The 19853-nt window shown below is 39.9% G+C and overlaps 1 protein-coding gene across 6 annotated transcripts in view; it reads right to left on the bottom strand.

Moving 5' to 3' along the window:
* Positions 1-1979: 1979 nt before the first annotated feature.
* The window catches only part of LOC107271388, a 28590-nt gene continuing 10716 nt past the window's right edge, over positions 1980-19853 (bottom strand). The window contains exons 4-12 of one of the 6 annotated variants that reach the window (XM_025088550.1): positions 14496-14710; positions 6639-6806; positions 6341-6546; positions 6095-6257; positions 5820-6002; positions 5145-5364; positions 4942-5026; positions 4142-4851; positions 1982-3911 (exon numbers count right to left, since the gene is read on the bottom strand). In XM_025088550.1, the coding sequence (XP_024944318.1) occupies positions 5161-5364; positions 5820-6002; positions 6095-6257; positions 6341-6546; positions 6639-6806; positions 14496-14710 (1139 nt within the window). In that variant the 3' untranslated portion in view covers positions 1982-3911; positions 4142-4851; positions 4942-5026; positions 5145-5160. Of the gene's footprint in view, positions 3912-4141; positions 5365-5819; positions 6003-6094; positions 6258-6340; positions 6547-6638; positions 6807-7648; positions 7984-8112; positions 8381-14495; positions 14711-19853 lie in introns of those variants that run through there. The other 5 variants (XM_025088551.1, XM_025088549.1, XM_025088548.1 and 2 more) reach the window with 5 other exon arrangements.

The following is a 19853-nucleotide window of genomic DNA, read 5'->3' as shown; positions in this document are numbered from 1 at the left end:
GAGAAAAATATTAAATGACAAAACAGCCGATCCACAAATGATAGAATACACGCGATTCGCGCACCATTTTGAATTCCCACACGTTGTAGGCAAATGAGGAAAAAAAAAAGAAAAATAATGTCACATGCGAATTATCAGACGCGTTATCTTTAATAGCTGAGTACGTTTATTGTCAATTTTTATTGTTGATAGTGTGTTTTAATTTTTCTTCTCGAGCAACGATATGATGATTGTTGCTTACACAATAATTCTTGTACAATGATTTTCGATGCGAGAATCGCAACGTATGGTGCTGCAAAGCCTCTGTATTTATATGAGGACACAAAACTATTTTGAATTTCCCGCGTTCTCAGTCAAAGACAACTTACAATATGTATAGTTTTGTTATTTGGTTAAAAAAAAAAACTGTAAACGATTTTAATTGACGTCCGTAAGCGTATTCAGTATCTAGTCTGTATACATATGTCTGTGGTCGTTTGCAATATGGATTGCAGGTGCAAGAACCATCATTGTCGCAAAACGTAAAAAGTATGACGTCCAGGAGACGTGAATTCTTGCGTTTCTTTGTAATGGAAATGATAAGTATGGGCGGCGATGGTACTGGCACAAGACCGTGCATAATTATAGAGAGACAGATGAAATAAAAGTAATAGTAATAATGATAGTAATAATATTATTAATAATAACAATCTCCGTCTGTGAAACGAGCAGCAATTGTGGTGGAAGAGATTCGAACGTGTAAAATAATGTGGAAATGGCAAATGTCAAAATTCAAATGTACGCGCTCCGAGCTCTTCACGATTTTATTGCTATGCCGTATCGATACAAGTGGGAAAACAAAAACGATTTTAGAGAAGAAAGGAATGAAGAGATACAAAGAAATTACAGGAGCAAGTAGATAACCACATAAATCAAGTGGAATCCATCCAAAAGCTTTGCTTACGATGATTGTACTTAAGTGAATTTTAGGGAAGAAAAAGAATAAGTTACTATATGGGATTTATGTAAATTCGCCAAGATCTCTCTTTTGATACTTCCTATTTCTATATTGTTATTATTCCGTGAAGATTTTTGTACTTACTTTCTTCGCGGCTTGTCCTGTAAGTCATCTTCGACAACATTGTTACTGCAGATTCAATATTTTCATTTTAAGACTTCCGGCACCTCGCCCGTTCTACAGCATCCTTAGATTGTCTTCTGTGTTCTTCTTCTCTATACTTCTGCTGGTATTTCACTACTGATCCTTATTCGCTGTTTGCTTATTCTCTTTTATCATTTCCTAGTCTCATTTCTTAATAAACACGTTAAATAATGCTCGCGCCTACTGTTCCTCCAGCTGTTTTCAGAATACTGACGAAGCCATTGCCGTTAGGAATAACCGCTTGATGCGAGAATAGACGCCGGCGCATGCGCAGAATCCAATTATGATTTTTTTGAAAAATATTTTGCTTTGAACAGAAAATCTTCAGGAAAAGAGGAATGTTATTTTTAACAGGTCACTTGGATCTTTAATTTCCATTTTTTTTCTGACTCGTATCCCATTCTTTTTTTAAAGATTATAACAAGCGTATACAGTAAGTATAACAGAAATCGAGGGATTTCTTTGATTACAAAATTCAAACGTGACGAATGTATAAAATTTCTTGATTCTTCAATCTCATACAGTTTTTAAAGAGATCCGTCGTTATCTTGTACGCGGGATTGAACGTAGTAAATAAACAATAAATAGAACAAATGGAATAAAGAAAAAAATGGCAATTCGCAGGCGAGTTCGTAGCTCTATGGAAAAGCAAAGACGTTAATTAATACCTAAGGGACAGTCAGGTTAAGTTGTGATTGAAAAAGTTTGAATCGAAAATTAAAAAAAAAAGTCATGTCACTCTATCAATTATATCTCATGTTATATTATATATATATATAATATATATATCATCATATTTTCCAAAAATGAATTATACATAATTCAATAAAATGCGCACTCTCGTTTGATAAATTATCACACTTCGTTCCAATTTATTTTGAATTCTCCTTTTTGAGTTTTTATTACACATTCTTGTATTTTCTTGCTGTTACTCACTCTCGTTGTTCTTAGAGGTGTCGGACGATGGACTAAATAGATTGCGACGTTCAATTTATGTTTTACTGTCGTTTTATTAGAATATTAATTATTAAAATGGACAATTAGCTTGCTAATGACGATCAGTATCGATCAGCTTTTGCACAGAACAAATACGTCGACAGAATTAGTCTGACGGATAAGAGACAGTACATTTCGTGTCTCCCAAGCGTACAGACGTCCCGAGGATATCCTTAAGTAAAAGAGACGTCGGGACGCCCGATTTTAACAGACAAATGAAAAAAAATATTGAAGCATTTGCAAAGCGTCCTGATGTATAGACTCGTTGAGTCTCAGTGAAGAGAATAATAGTAACCGTCGATGAAAAGGCAGTAAATTAAACAATTATTTTATTAAAAAAGAAACCTAAACAAGAGGACGCTTGGCATTCGCTTAACTATATCCTAGACGGCAGCTAGTCGACTTCTTAAACGATTTTTAATTGCTTCGTAATTAATTAAGTGTCTCGTTATGTACAGAAAATTTCGTTGTAAGAGATTCTCGCATTTTAACTTTTCACCCATATTTCATTTTTAAATTCCATTGTCTTTTGACAAGGGTCCAGAGCAACGTTGCGAGACGTGTCGTTATACACAAGTGAAAAAAGAAAGTACAGATAGAAATAGAACAAAAAAAAATACAAGCAGAATAAAGGAAAGCAAAGAGAAGAAAAAGGACAAAATGAAACAGCAAATATAAATGAAGAAAAAAAAAACTATACAAGCGTTCGTGTCTCCAACGTCACTTTGAACCAATGCCAGTTTCGCGCCATTGGATCAGACTATTGATTCATTTAAAAAGAAAAATAGCAGTGATCCATAGCCCAAAAATCTAGCCCACGTTACACGTCACTTCTTAACCGCTAAAAATTTTCACATTTTATGTTTTCTCTCCGCCAGCTGTTCTCCAGCCAATTGCACAATATAACAGTAATGCCAGTCACACTGGCAAGTACCATAAGACAAGGGCGTATGTGTGTACGTGGCTTTTTTATCACTTTTATCAAGGTTATCATTCGCACTTGTCAATTTAAAGAAAAATCATACCACAAACCTCAGCATACTAGCGCCCTTTTACAATTTTTCTTTCAAACCTCAACGTTTATCGGTTCTCCATTATTTTTCTCTGTGTCACTGTTAAGTCTGTATCTATGTATAAAAACCATCACCCATGAACTTTGGACCCAGTTTGCACACGTCATTGCTAGATGCAATAACGTATGCATGATGTATGTGTTTGTGACGTGTACTCCATTTTTTTTAAAATCTAGTTTATAGGCTGAGGTGCATTTTGACATTCCTGTGCGTTCAATCGCCCGCGAGATTCTGTCTTTTGTTTCTCGTTTCTTCACTACAGTATTATTAATAATAATGTAACGCGATAGACGGAGCTATTGAAATCCTGACAGAATCGCCTGGGCCATTTTTATAACACCATACGCACAGCAGGAATGCACGAACGACGTTACGGGACAGCACCTGTTTCATCCTCACTTAATTATATACTAATTAACGATATTTATTTATTTAAGCGTTATGCGATTCGCAAAACCGATAGACTTTTAATCGGGGGAGCACTCGAAGGATCGTTCGTCCCTGGATACAAGGACTCCATTGGAGGAGTAGGTCATCGAGAAAAAATCTTTGTTTTTAATGACAGTTTTTTTTGTAAAAAAATATTTTCGTATTCTATACCTCCAATGGAATACTCGTTTAACGTGTAATATTAATTAGATTACATACAAGTACGTATCCATTTAATGGAAGCACATAATAACCAAGGTATCCCGTGCAACCTTAAAGTTGCCATTCTAACATTTATCCCCTTTCTCACATACTCTGTGTCTCTTTTTGTCTCTTGTACCAGAAGCTAGACACAAAGGCAAGAGAGAGAGAGAGAGAGAGAAAAGGATACGTAAAAAAAAAGAAATTGTTTTAAAAACAGCAACAGGTAATTTTTTTTCACTTATCGCTCGAAGCATTTGATTTTTTGTACCAGAAGCTAGACACAAAGGCAAGGTGCAACCTTAAAGTTGCCATTCTAACATTTATCCCCTTTCTCACATACTCTGTGTCTCTTTTTGTCTCTTGTACCAGAAGCTAGACACAAAGGCAAGAGAGAGAGAGAGAGAGAGAGAGAGAAAAGGATACGTAAAAAAAAAGAAATTGTTTTAAAAACAGCAACAGGTAATTTTTTTTCACTTATCGCTCGAAGCATTTGATTTTTTGGATTAAAACGTGTCGTGGGTATTTTGACTTAATACTTGAAATCTAGGATGATGAGTCTCCACTTGTTAATTAAGTTAAATTAATTAATAATGTTACCAAACGGTAAGCGCGTATCCGTGTGCATGTTTAGTGCTACATGGGCGAACAGGGATGTGTATCTTTTACAATATTTTTTTGTTGTAAATTTCACTTTTGACATGTTAGCTAGGACAGAGTATACCGGACTAGTATACATTAAAACGTATATCTAAGTAAACTATATGCATAGGATTCTAAGTATATAAAGAGTGCATATGCAGTTATGCAAAAAGAAATGTATTTTCGAAATCTCTACTGAACGTAAAGAAGTAAGGGGGGGGGGGGTTGGTATCAAGAGACGTGTCCATATATCCCAAACGTGTTTAGATATCCCAGGGTGACGATCACACGCCGTAGACGAGGTCGGGCGATCATACGATTATTCCTCATAAGAACTGTCATTGAATTTTCTCAAGATTTTTGACGAGCCTGAGATGCAAAAAAAGAGACAAGCCAAGATCACGAGAAAGAGAAAAAATAATGGGACGACTCAGAAGAGACACGTGCGATGATACGTACAGTCCAAGATTTCGGCTAGGAGGGATGTACAATTTGGTCCTTATAAAAGTCATAAGGGCGACATGACGTAATCGCTATCTCAGACCTGAAAGCAATGGGCGCTTGAGCAATATCTATTTGAATTCCAGGAGTCCTGTTACACAGTCAGGATGACATATAGTACGTTCATCGTTGTATCCTGGAAGCCAGGCGACTCTGTATACCTAAAAATCTGTATATTTAGCTACTGTGACTGTAGGCAGTATTCGTATAAGGTCCACTGTAAATGGATGAGCCTGTAGTCGAGATGCTCTTGTGTCTTCTCCTGGCGAGTAGAACCAATATAGCAGCCACGACGGCCAGCATGAGTATCAAACCAGCAATGGCAATGCCAACGGCGAAACTCTTTTGCGATATACAGATACTGTTTGGGTCGTCGATAGTCTGGAAAAGAGAAGAAACAAAATATATATATATTCTTTCACCAGCTGCCACTTGGTCAGCCTTTCATTGCCAGCATAATAAATATCAGACTGCACTCCACTACTGCGCAGGCGTACTGGATGGACACGCCAACTAGATTTTTTGACTTTCTAATGTATCACGATGACCACAGAAGGTCCGCCATATTCAGGGTGAAACCGATATTGCGCCTCGACGGACTCGGATTCGTTTCAATGTCGGATTTCACTCTCTTCATTAGCATAGGACGGCCTTTGTGTAAACGAAGCTTAAAGGAATCACACGGTCCAGGGCCTCCACTCGGTCGTTCCATCAACTATTATTCGCTGGAGTACAGTACACGGCTGTAATTAACGAGCAGTAACCCATACTGGCAACGAAGGAAACCATACTTTATTTTTCATTTTATCATTTATTATATTAATAATAATATATACCCTTTCTCGAGATACTTCGTCAGTGTAATCCGTCTTGGTTGCTACGTCCGAAGCTTCGTTCACATAGAGACCACTGTAAACCTCTATGGTCGCAGGTGTACCACCATCCGCACCGTCAATGTCCTTTCCGTCAGTCTTGTCGGACAGGTCGCGACGTCTTCTCAAACCGTTGCAGTGAGGTGGCTGTAAGATCGCGAAAACAGTAGAATGAATCGTTGCATCAGGAATGATCTTCGATTATTGTTTTTCTTCATAGAATTTTCTTAAATACTCACTGTATTACCACAGCCACCACCTTGCTTGACGCACAGTCTGACGTTACATTGATAATAGACACTGGCTGTATAGGGAAATTTGTGGGCCTGAAAGTTCACCATGGCCTCCGTCTTGTCGTCGCTGTATGTAAACTGGCCCATAATTTCACCATCCACTGGACATCTAATAAGAAATAATTGAATGGTGTAAATTGATAAGGGACTGCTAAATAAATGTTTATAGCTTCCTGTGCTTCCATCGCGTACCCTTCGTTGTTAATCAATCGCTGCTCCCCCCAACCGAGTCCATCGCGCACCAGACAATCCGATATCTTGAGGCCGTACATCTCCTGCTTATCAATACTGATAACGAGAGTAAGTGGATCGCCTATCTTGACATTCTCAGCAACCTGATGCTGGGTAGGATCTCCGCTGAAAATTTTCATGGTACATCCTGGCATAGGTGCTGTGGCCTGAAACAATAATATTATCATTATTAATTATATCACTACTTCCATCGATACTGTTAACTGAATCATTTACTTATACAGTCTAATTATTTTACCTGAAGTGGCAAGGACTGCAACATAGCCACTTGGGTCTGATCATTCGTCACGACCTTGTCTCTTGTTTGGTATCTGCACCTCACGTGGAATCCTCTGCCCTGATTAGTAACCAGTTTCAAGTGAGGCTGCACGACGATCGTATTGAAATATTCAATTCCACCGTCGTCCTGGAAACAAAAAAAAGCATAAATAATAAATAAATACAATAAATATATCAAAATAGCCAGTCCCATGTATAGTACTTCCAATCGACTGGCTGACTACTTCATCTGTATCTACTGTTTTTGTCTGACTAGATCCTAACAGTCTCCACTTTCACACGTGACAGTGTACTTGTACAAACATTGTTAATACCAAAAAGAGTGAATAAAAATTAGTCATCCTAATAAAGAATCAATGTCTATTAGAATTCTTATTCAGTCAAATCTCATTGAGATGCTGCTTGGTTGTCACTGAAGAGTCCAATTTTTTATGACAATCAAACTTTGCCAATTCGTTCCGGAGTTCACTTATCTCTGTCATTCTCCATTCCCACCATTATCTTTCATTGCGCATGCTAATAAGTCTAATTCGGGACGTTTCCCAAGTAATCCAAACGTGTAACCGACTGCCGGTCTAATTCTACAGGTACGTGAGACCTTCTCGCACGGCTGTCGCGTTAAATCAATAATTAGGATTAAACGGAGAGTTACAGGTGCATTTTTTGGTTCATCGCCTCGCACCGTGTATGCACAATACTTATGTCAAGAATTCGACCTCGCACGATTCTACTGAAGAGATACAGATTTTTTCGAGTAGAGGATACAGTACTTTGTAATACAAAGAAAAATGTACACAACACATAACCAAGCATTGGATTTTCTGCAAGGTAAAGTCTAGCCTGGTCTTTTTTTTTACAACTTCCTACGTGAACGTATGCTACGGATCTCTCGATCGATTAAACACATCTTAAAATAAGAGTGTGACTAAGCCAAAGATCGATGCTGGATAAATCCTAAATAGCGCCTACGCAAGTTTCGTTGCCGATGCCAAATTGAGAAGTGGCAGCGCAGATTGAGCGAAGCTTGTACATTGGTACACATGATATTTCTTTTCTCAGCTCAATGCCGGACGCAAGGATCCTAATGTTGGCATATGTTCGTCGGGTAAGATCCAAAAGAATGAAGAAAATGACGTGGGGAGCGAGCACCATAAAGTTGAGGGTAGGCGAACGTCTTGCTTTCTATGGACACTGTGGGTGTAGAACGTAGAGTCAGTGATCCGCTGAGCCGCAGGCCGATGCACCGCAGATTGCTGGTATCCTTGCTGAGGTCGGACGGGACTCGCTGAAGGTCGTTGGCTACTCTACCGGGTGTTACAAGAAAATCAAACAATATAATAGACAGCCAAAAGATCCTTAATCTACCACCAGTATCTCAGAAACAGTTCTTCGAGATCCATGAGTCTTGTAAATTCTTAAAAGTCTGCACGCACCTTAACTATCACGATCCATGATCGAGCTATGCATTTATAAGATCTGGTTACTATGTTCAATTAAATGTTCTGGTCCAAGTTATCAGGTTCATCCGGTATGGATGCTAGCTCCAGCTGGTTAATGCTGTATCCAATCGACGAATCTCGCCCACGCTGAAGACGATCAGGATTCGCCATGGATGATCTCTTGACAAAAATCAAATAGGAAGTCCGAGGACGATGGCTCGATAAAAAGAGATGATACCAAGAAGAAGAACAAGAGAATAATACGTGGGTATGACAAAGTGCCGATAGGAGGTACAAACATGGATGACAGCCGTGTAACCTGGCGCATACCAGACAACCGTGACCAATTGATAAATTACAGGACTCTCTTCAGGTTCCTGGTAGTTGATGGATCAGAAGATGGTCTTGTTACATGCAATCCATTGGTACGTTCAGTCGACTTCAGACTTATGTACCTTATAATACACTCTCACGTCCAGGTACCAATTTGACAGTTGGATTGTTTTGAAAATGCAGTCTCTTACGTATTGATCCAGCTGTGTAATCAATTTACAAGGACTGTACTGTCAGTCTCAAAAGTCGTACCATGAACTTCCTCTTTGGCTAACTTCACGCACAACTAACGCTTCAGCCAATTGCGAGTTGGTATGCGTGGCTTGCCAAGTGTACCCTCTCCAACCTCCACCTTCTTCCCTAGGTACTTTGTATATTACGATACATCTCCAGGTACCAGCAGTGCATTTCTTGGGTTCGACGCCCGGTCAATTCGCCACTTCAGCTGGAGTCTCCTCACAGCATCCAGTCGCAATGAAACTTTTCTATGACGTGCTAGACATTTTCTGCCTTAACGATCACCTGTGAATCTGGCTTTGGGATTTTTACAGCTTCTTACGCTTTTATCTTTCACCAAGAATCTTTGACTGGCTCCTCTTCACAAATGATTCACCTTGGACCATCCTTGGCATTTATTCTGCATTCAAATGTCAGCGTGTTTTCCTTGTCTGGTTATTTTTTATTTACTTCTTGGTCATCCTGCTACGGAGAAATATGTTTTAAGCAATTAAAAACTTTATATTCGCACTGTGTACTTCGTTAATTAATCGCTGCTATGAAAATACACGTGTGAGGGACAGATTTAAGGCTTATGAAACGGTCCAGACGGAGCTGGTCAATTTTTAAAGAGATACAGAGAGGGTGGGGGGACGAGGTGAGAAAAAAAAATGAAACATGAAAATTATGCATGCGCATTAATTTCACGAAGATGCCTGGGAATGTAGATTGCTGGATATAATTATCCTAGACCCGGGTCACTGTACGTTCTTATCTTTTTTCATTCTTTCCTTCTCTTGCCATTGAGTTTTTCTCTTTTTTTCTTTCTCTCTCACTCCTCATCCCAGTATAATTAATACATCGACTCACCTTCCTGGCATGGTGTATACTGTTTAATAACGATAACGGTTGCGCAAACGGTTCGACGTAGCGCGAAACAGCTGTGCGATCGTCGCACGTTGTATTTTTATCACGCAAGAAGATTACGCGACTCTTCTGTCTGCTGCTCTCTTTGTCTGTTTTATATTATCTTCCATCTCTGTCCTTCCTATACCCGAAGAAGCGTCCATGTGTGTCAATGATATGCCAACAGTATCTCTCGCTGTGACAGCTAATAAGAAAAGACATAATACAATTTTGCAATTCTTTGCGTAATCGAAATTTAACGCTTAGAATTTCAAATAGCCCGCCGTACCAGCTTCCGCCGTTAGTCGTTAGAGTTCATTGACAAGCCGTACGTTCTTTGTACGTTTTGATGTATTTTTGAGTGTCAATTCTTTTTGAATTGCATTCAGATATAAATTTTGAGTTTGCAAGCGGCAAACACGTACTAACCCGTGCGTGGGTTGAAAATTCAACGACTCGTGGGCGCGGCTGATCACTGGCGTCTCGTAAACTGGAATAGTGTGGGCGGCCATTTTGGCGACGAAGGAAATCGAAATTTGCATCGTTTCTAAAGCGTCCTTGGGCCGCGCCCTAAAAAATTCTCTAGCCACTATTTTATACGAAATTAGTATCCTGGATACTTCCATACACGAGGGAGGACAGTACTACCCACACGTCGTCATAAAAAATCTCACTTTTTCTTACGATGACTTTCGCGATATTCTCCATTGCGACGAAAGTGTCTCCTTACTTTTGCGTTACGTGCTTTAACGCCATTTAGCAATGACAACAAACATAACCTATTCGGGACACGTTATTCGTACCGAGCGGCACAATCGTATAGGACTGTCGCCCCCTTTTACTGTCGAGCAAACGTTTACTCGAGGCTCCGCTAGAGGCAGCACCGCGCCCAGGGAAAAGATGCATTCGGACTGCCGTTAGAGGGCAAAAAGAAAGACACGTAAAGTCTAGAGAAAAGAGAAGAAGTCAAACGAGCAGACTACGAAATCCGGTTACCGCCGGGCGAAGAATGCAACCTTGCAAGTTTAGAAGGACGATGGCGCTGGCTAATTCGAATTTAAAGATTCGTCCAGTCTAAGCAACGGGGAACGAATATATAGAGATTGCAGTTATACGTACTATATACACAGATGATTCTTGGTGCATCGAACAAGTTGACTGCATTATGCTATTGCATATCAAGCATGAGCAATACCTTCAAGACCAAATAGTCCTTATGGTCAGAGCTGCATCATCCGTTGCAATTATGCATGTTGCACTACCAGAGAACAGTAAAGGGTCAGCCATTCTTGGAACTGACATAGATAAGTTACTGAGTAGATGGTCGTTACGAGTTTAGAAGGACAATTGGCTAATTCGAATTCAAAGATTTGTCCAGTGCAAGTGATAGACTGCAGTTGCACTATAAATATCAGATGATCCTTGGTCCACTTTTAAATTAATTATTGACTGGCGTGAGCAACACGTTCAAGTCGAACGAGTCCTTATGGTCGGAACTTGATCATCCGTTGCAATTATGCATGTTCCACAAAACAGAAAAGGGTAAACCATTCTTGGAACAGACGTCCACTGGCTTGAAAATTGAAGAGAATTAAAAAAGAAATTAAGAAGAAAGATACAAAAGATTATGACAGCTCCTCAAACCTAAGTTCGTATCCAAATATGTTATGCGATTCAAATTCCTCATCAGGGCCGTTAATCCGTAATCCACGTAGATCTCAAAATAGCCTACACGTACATCCCCAGCATCAGCAACCTTCTGGGACCAGGACGTGGTACCAGACTCTCAGTATCCCCTGGTAGTAATAGCACAGGCTATGTCACGTCCTATGACCAAGAACGGCAGGAGAGAGAAAGAGACGAAATAAAAAGATAAAAAGAGAAGAGACTCTCTCGAGCTAAGAACAGAAGATGAGGAGAACGTGGACCGGTCTTCCAGTAGAGTTATGGGGAATCTTCGCAAACTGCCAGCATCACTCCGGACCCTTCTACCTTTCCCTTTCTTGACTCTTTTTTCCTTCTCTTTATATTTTTATTATTATTTACATTCTCCAACTGTTATACACTGCTAACGGACGCATCATAGCACAGTGGTCCTCTCAAATTTAAAAAAAAAAAAAAAAAAAAAAAAAAAAAAAAAAAAAAAAAAAAAAAAAAAAAAAATCTAAAAAATAACCATATTAAGTCTGCTTACAGGATTCTGAAAAATAATAAAAAATTTATTTTATTCCTTGCATTGCCAATTATCAATGTCCCGTTCCCTGCAGACGTTTTAGCACGCAATGTCCCTCGATCGTCAACCACATATATATAGATATACAGTATAGGATACGAAAAGAGATACGTATTTTGCACAGTCTTAATAAGGGATCGGATATATACAGTTGGAGCGATACGAATATATTGGCCACTATGAAAACGCGCATAACGGTGCCCCCCTAACGGTAGGCAATGCCATTGTGAGAGTAATTTGCCGTGACGATAGAAAAAAGATTAAAAATTAATATTATAAAAAAATTACTCCATTATCCTCGCGATCCGTTCCTTATCTTGCCTATCCATTATTTCTCTTGATCAAGAAAAAATAATTGGCGTATCAACGCCGCTTGATCGATCTTCGAAATTGTCTATGGGTGGTCGAAAACCTAACCTAACCTAAAATTCATTTTCATTGCTCACGCGCGCCGTTCTGTTCGTTTTCTAAAATCACGTACTAACGATTTCCACGAACTGATAACGTTTATCTAGTGCATCAGGCACAGTCTCACATTCAAATATACATACTTCCGGTACAATGTTTGTACCCCTGTTGCATTTGGCGGTAAATACGAAATTACGTAAAATCTTCAATCCAGCGATTTAGTTCGAATCGCTCCCGCAAGATGGCAGGCGTAACTTTTCCAAGATGGAGATACGATTTTACGATGTAACCGATTGGCTTCCCATTCCTTGTCTTGGCGAACCACGTATACAGCCGTTTCTACCTACACGCGAGGAATTATCGATCGATCGCTCTATCTATACGGTGTAATATAAAAATTTGGCAATTAGGTAAAAATGCAAAAAAATATATACGAGCCTGATTATAAATCGTCGCTCGATGTATACAGGAAGTGGAATTCCACGAGGTGTGCAAAAGGGGGGGAAAAGTGAAATTGAATTGGCCGACACAGGATTTCCGATCGGCAGTTTCGAAATTTTTCTATCCTTATCATAGCAACGATCGACCTTATATATCTTCAGTCGCAAACAGGTATTTTATTTATTTATTTAATTTTCAATTCTACGCGTATTCAGGGTCGGTTTACTTGACACGGGACACCATCTATACATTGCTACATGTATATAGGTATATATGACAAGCATCAAGTAATATTACTAGGCAATAGAATAGAATTGCAAGGCCGTCTTTCAATCAAGGTCGATTTACAATCCCTCACGATTCTCCATTACAAATTATAAATCCACAGTTCGCTATAATTTTCCAGCAAAGCATAAAGACCTAAATACAAATTCGTATAATAAAAAAATATATATATTATCACACAATTATATAATAAATACAATTCCTACACTTAATATACATAAATATATCACACACGGATCCATATTACACAACAAGAACGAAAAGATCCTAAACAGCTGGAACGTATCAAACGTACGTCCGTCAGCCGCCATGAAAAATCAACTGTACGAAATCCAATTCCACCCCCTCCCCCCTCCCCCAACATACAGGGTGTCCAAAAGTTCCAAATAATTATTTTTAATAAAGCACAAAAATCTTCCGATTATTTGCGTCCATAGGTAATCATGATTTTTCGAATTTTCGACGATTTCAATTTTCCTCCAATTCGATATACCGGGTGTTACAGTTAACTCGTAACGTAATCGAGCTTAACTTGGCTGTCTGACACATTTGAAATCTCAATGCCAGTCACGTATGAGACTCCTGGCAGTTACGTTAGCCATTACTTACGTTGCTCACGTTACGTTGCTACGTAAGTAAAAAAGTCTTCACTGACCAATAAAATTATCGAACAATCCATACCACCTAGCGAAATTCCATCCAATAGATAAAATTCAACAATTTTTTTCATTTATACATACAGCATCCTTATTACTATCATTTTTTTCCAAAGCGAAGCAAAAATTCCAAAAACCACTGTCTCAACCATCATATATCAAATATCGTTGGTCGAAGAGAAAAATTAAAAAGCCATATGTGGTATGCCACTTAACCGTATATATATACACATATACCTATACAGTATAACCATATGTGAATCCATACAGACATAACACACTCATACCTAACGATACTCGTATGATCGATGATATACAGCAAGACCGTAAATAATGATAATACCACAGGTAACCATAATCCCATGATACAACCTTCGCAATCAGCCATATGCGCCGGTAGGTCATAGGTCACAGGTACTTGAACTCGTCCTTAAACGTCAAATATACCTGATATCAGTATAACACGTGCTATCTGACAGATGACTGATCATAACATTGAAATCCTCGTGGAAATTTGACAGCTGACCAATTGTCTGTATAGGCATGCGTTACATCGATGTAACAAAAATATACCTTGAAATTAATTTTCAATAAAATATTCAACAGACGAAATATGAAAGGACCTGTATACACTCGGTACAGGTTAGGCTGGTATAAGAGCACCGTAGAAGCTACGGGTTTTCTCTGCTCGGAGAAGCCGAGGGGTCCGGTCACATAACGGTCCAGTTATGGTTGCGAGGAAACGATCTTCTGGTTTATCCCCATGCAAAACCATCTATATACGCGTTTCGATTACGAAACCACACGGAGTCTGTATGGTGGTTACGGGAGGAATTAATGGTAAATAATGTATTTTTTTTTAAATAATAAAATTTTATTAATTTAATAATTAAACTCACCAATTCCGTAGGCATCGTGTTACAGGATCTTAATGGCAGTGTGTACGTGATAGGAGTTGGCTGACTCCTGTACTCCTGTAGGCAAGAGCTGTTCTTCGATAGTCCGCGTGGATAAACCAGCCCATGAAAATCGATATTACCTTTAGTCGATATATGAACGACTATCGATTCGCTGGCGCATTCGATCTGCACGTTACTCGCTACGGCGACAGTGGCTGGAAAAAAAATTTGTTTGAAACAATTTCTTTATAACCAAACCTAAATACAGATACGTGCTGTAATTAGTGTGAATATTAATAATGGTAATTAGGCAAGTTCGTGGAGAGAGACAGGGAAAATAATAATAAGAATTTTGCTCGTGGAGCAGAGCACTGCCCCTTAATGGCGAGTTTACAAGGTAACGGTTGCAGTGCGTAACAACGTAGGAACCCGTTGCGCAATAAATTATAAAAGAATTTTTCCCGCACGCCTTATCCGACAGTCTGACCATTGAGAATCACGTAATTAAATGTAAAGACGGTCGGCAGATTTTACACTTCTGCATATATTCGCTTGGTAAGGGTTTACCGGTGAAAACTGGATTCACAGACATTTGTTTTTTCACGTAACACTGCATTAAAATACAATTCAAGGCTTGACAGAGGGTAGATGATCGATGTAACGGTTAATTCACCGCTAATGGATTCCATATATGGAGGAGTTATGCTCGGCAGCCATGTTGCTTGTATAGGCGATCGATAGGCTGTGAACCTTCTTTCTTTTTCTGCAAAAATTTTTTTCGGGTCACTGGGTCTCGTTTACGAGATCGTGTAGAGTATGAGAATTGATTTAGACATCCGTTATATTGAATTACTTCAAATTTCTTTTACTGGGTTACTGGGCGTTTGATTTCTATGGAGTATAAACGTACACGTGATCGAAAACAATCGATGCCATTCTTCACGGTTGAATTCGACGGATTCACAAAAGACAGAGGGATCCCTTGAGTAAAAAATTTAAAGCTCCCGTGTACTGCCCATTGAAAGTGAACAGATTAACGATCGAGAGATATCGATGAATGTGGACGATGACAAAAATTTGGGCCTTAAAAAATTTTTGATTACGCATACCGACTAATTTTTTAAACGTATGCTATGGATAGGAAATTTGCAAAAGTTCATCGATATCGTAAGAACGATCGTTCGTGGAAATTTCGAATATCAAATGCACCGTGTAATAATCACTTATTGTCATTCCAAAGCGCGGAAGACAATGATGAGAGAGTCATGAACTTGACTTGGAGTCACGATTCTGTCTTATGTACCAAGTACATAGTTGGTTGTATACGTTTAGCTCGTAAGAGTGGTAACTCGAGACGAGAGAAATTCACTGGTAGACATTCGCGCGACTGTAGTTCACGTATACAGCTATTGTGTATGGGCCGAGGGATAGAAATTGGAAATGTATAATTTTTCGAAAATATTTCGTACAATAACCAAACGTCGTAAGCGTGCAAGAAATTATCAGCCGAAATAACCAGAAGCTACGATTTTGATATCAATTAAAACGAATAAGGCCCACCTTCTTTACGTGGCGCTTCATTGACGCCAATTAACGACATGCGATATATCAAAAGGCCGCAAGGTGGATTCGAAATAACCTACGGCTATTGTGTGTCTATATATATATATATATATATACCGGGTACGCTTATTTTCGAGGTTCATCGAACTCAACTGTCATCGGTCGTCGCTCGCGCAATCGTCGATCCTTGACGATTTTTCGATTGTTTCCGTCTATGGGAATTTATTTTATTTTTTGTCGACCTCGGTAACTGCCAGTATTAGCGAAAGAATTTTCGTGATTTTTGCTTTTTGAAGACCAGTAGGTACCGTTGTGATAAGGCCCAATTGAAATGTCGAACGACAATTAGATAATCATCAACCAGAACGCTCTTGTACGTATGATTGTATATAATTACGAAATTGAAGTATATCCGGTGACCTTTCGTGGAAGCGATAGAATAAGGCCCCAAAAAAAAGAAGACGAAAGAGGATGGGCAAAATAATTTTCTTACGTTTCATCCGTCTCAAAGCGCGCCAACTTCTAGAAACTATTATAGCCTCTAATCTCGAGTAATATAACCGGATGAGAGAGACGGAGGGGCCCATTCCTGTTAGTATTATCCCGACAAGGCCCCTCCGGGCCCCGTTCACTTCAAGCTCGTGACTCACGAAGGGCTGGACAAAGAAGATGGTTCCTTGGCCATTTGCAAGCGACAACACGCAGACCAGCCAGACAACTTCCGGCACTTGGTGCTGCCGGCGAATCACTGGGCCTTATCCGGTTCACCGTCGAACCATAGGTCCCATTCATTCACTTCATCGTGTACCTACATTCCGTACACCCGACGATTCGACAGTTTCGTGTTACCACGATGAAAAGGTCGATAGGTCCCCAGGGGCCTTAAATGGGACCGTTACCAACCGCAAGCAGATTAAAAAACTGATTCCTATTCCAAGCAGTCCTACTACGTAATATTACCATAAAGATTTTTTTATATTAAAAATCGCATAGCTGCATCCGAACCCACTGGCGTAAGGCCCAACTGTAATCAGACAGTCCAGTCATAGGACCCACAGTTATGCAAGAACCGTCGGTCAGTATCGTGCGTGAGATTCTAATGCGTGTAAATACGCACGTCGCATCAATGGCTTCGTCGAGCAGTGCTGCCAACTTCAGGACGTGACGCACAAGGAATACTCAAGTGTACAACTGACAGACACGGAGGATCCGACTTCCGCCTTATTCTCACTCAATCGATCTTACAGCTCCCCATCATTTCCGCTTCGCCATTACAGCGTCCTCAGCGTCCAACCGTACAGCATACCTGGAGAATATACTCATGTAATCTCAATGGTAAAGATGATCATCTCAATGATCCCGTGTTGCAAGTCATTTCGAAAGCCGCTAAATATTTAAACGAAGATTTCTCAATGCGCGTGGGTCGCCATTACTAAATCCCGATCTTTCGAATAACTCTTCTTACCCAACGTCACATCCTGTCTCTGTGTGTAAGCGCTAAAAAATTTTTTGAAACAAAGCAAAATTTTTTTTTACACCGTTCCCGCACTCGATATCCCGACCTTACGGCGCCATTGCATCCTGGAAAACGTATATATATCTCGCTTCACTCTGGGCATTCTTTTCGAATTCCGTTACACATAGAAAACAGCCAGCCATTATAACTGTGTTTCCAATGCAATAGCTGTACGATGTAAAGAAATAAAGGAGCATCCCTAAGTAACTTAGACACGCGATATCCCACTAAGGTCCCTTACTACCAGGACTGACAGTATTAAAAAAAGGAGAATCCCTCAGAAAATCCCTTTAAATAGACTACACGCAACCAACAACTTGACTTTTTCAAAAAAAAAAAATCAAAAAACCTTCAGTATACTCAAAATACTCGGAAACCAACTCACAGTATGCTGATACTCACGATACGTCGTGAGTCCCAACGTGACCCGCTCGAGGAAATACAGAAGACCCACAGCCAGCCATAGGACAAAAACTCAACTGGCCAGACTTCCGGCGCATTAGACTAAGCCGGTATCCGTTACGAGGAACAGAAAGACCGTAATCGCAATGGCGGTTTATTCGTTCTACGGCGAATCTCAAATCCCACCAATTATCCTCCAAGGACTCGTATACAATTGTTTCCCCAGTTCACGTTCGTGCCGTACCATCCTACATCTTTGTAACTGCCTCGCGAAGCCTATCAGTTACATCCACTGGCAGACGTATTTTTAAAAAGTCACTTAACCAGGCCACCAAACGGATCAAGCCACAATCTAACTCCCAATCGTGATCCAAGATCGATCGACGCACTCGATCCGAAATAAAAACGCACTCCTGACGCAACATTAATACGTATAAGATTACCGTAAGACGCGATGCGAACCTCGTAGCCACTGTGAAAACCGTTATGGTTCAAACCTAATTATCAAAGAATTTAACCAGAGCACCACCATGACACTTCGTAAAAAAAAATTTCAACTCCCTCCCAGACCCCACTACCCGCAATCACCACAAAGCATCACAAACCGTATCTAAACAGCGAAATCATTAAGACATAAAACCTATAGACGAATATAAATATTTTCAATAATTACAAAATAATCCTCAACCCGTCTAGTCATTGAAAATTTTGTCAATGACAAAAAAAAATCATCCAAGATGACGTAGCCAAAAAATCATCTCATTACAATATCACACCTATACACACGGCATATCAACCGTGGTCGAATCTTCAGGTGCAATCGCCATGCTCGAATGATCATCAGTAGGGATTGTAACAGTCATTCGTCTCTTTGTCCGACAAGTACACCACTGTGATACACTCGACAGATTTCATTTTGATGGTAGCAGATCTTCTCATTGTCCTTTTCGGAACACCTCGACTCCTGAATAATCGCGGCTACGTTGTAAATGCCCCTACAAATGCCAGGGACAGGGTATATACCGGGTGATTCGGTAAAAATTACACCGCTCGTAGTAACAATGTTATTTACAAGATTTATATGTATAGTCAAGATGCCTATGCATATAAGGTATACGTAAGAGTCTTAAGACTATGACGTCACGCGTATCCCCCCACCCCCCATACACACTGTACCAATCCGATCCACAAGTTACGCAAACTCTACGCAGACCGTGTATAATGGAAGGCTGGTCCGTAATGTAAGTGTGGTGGCCCCTTAAGGATCCCGTTATCGGTTCGGGAACCCAGTCCGAACGAAACGGTATCTGTGAGCGCCCAAGACGATCGTTTGCCCATGGCACTTTTTCATTAGGCTTCTTTTGCACGATTCACCGCATCAAGTCGATCCTCTCTTCTTTACCGACGGGGATCAGCCACGTCTTCGATAACGAGTATCAAAACTATGGTGACACTGACCACCGTCAGCTGGTATATACTGCTGTGTACGAGGCCTTAACGCTCATTAAATTTCTACACTTAATTCAGTCACCCTGTATATCAAGAAGATGACTGGTCGGTCGTCGTCTGACACTGTCACTCAGGTACAGGAAGTCGAGGAGTACGAAGTCTCCTGGAAGTCAGCAAAGTCGGTAGGAATGATAAATGACGACGAGGAGGATGAGTCGAGGACGAAGTAAAAAAAAAAGTGATTATATAACGGAAAACATGACATCACCTCAAATCCCCCCCCCCCTAATTCACGTCTTCTTAATGATCATCCTCCGGGATCATTAAATGGGATTCGTTTATCATCCTTGTCTAGCTTCCTGTTTCGAATGTGACTAGTCGTATACGCGGATGTAAAGGACGGGACTGATTATTACGATCCATTATGC

Source organism: Cephus cinctus, unplaced genomic scaffold (genome assembly GCF_000341935.2).
Source record: "Cephus cinctus unplaced genomic scaffold, Ccin1 Ccin1_scaffold0935, whole genome shotgun sequence".
NCBI classification, from domain to species: Eukaryota; Metazoa; Arthropoda; class Insecta; order Hymenoptera; family Cephidae; genus Cephus; species Cephus cinctus.
This window is presented reverse-complemented; position numbering and strand designations above follow the sequence as displayed.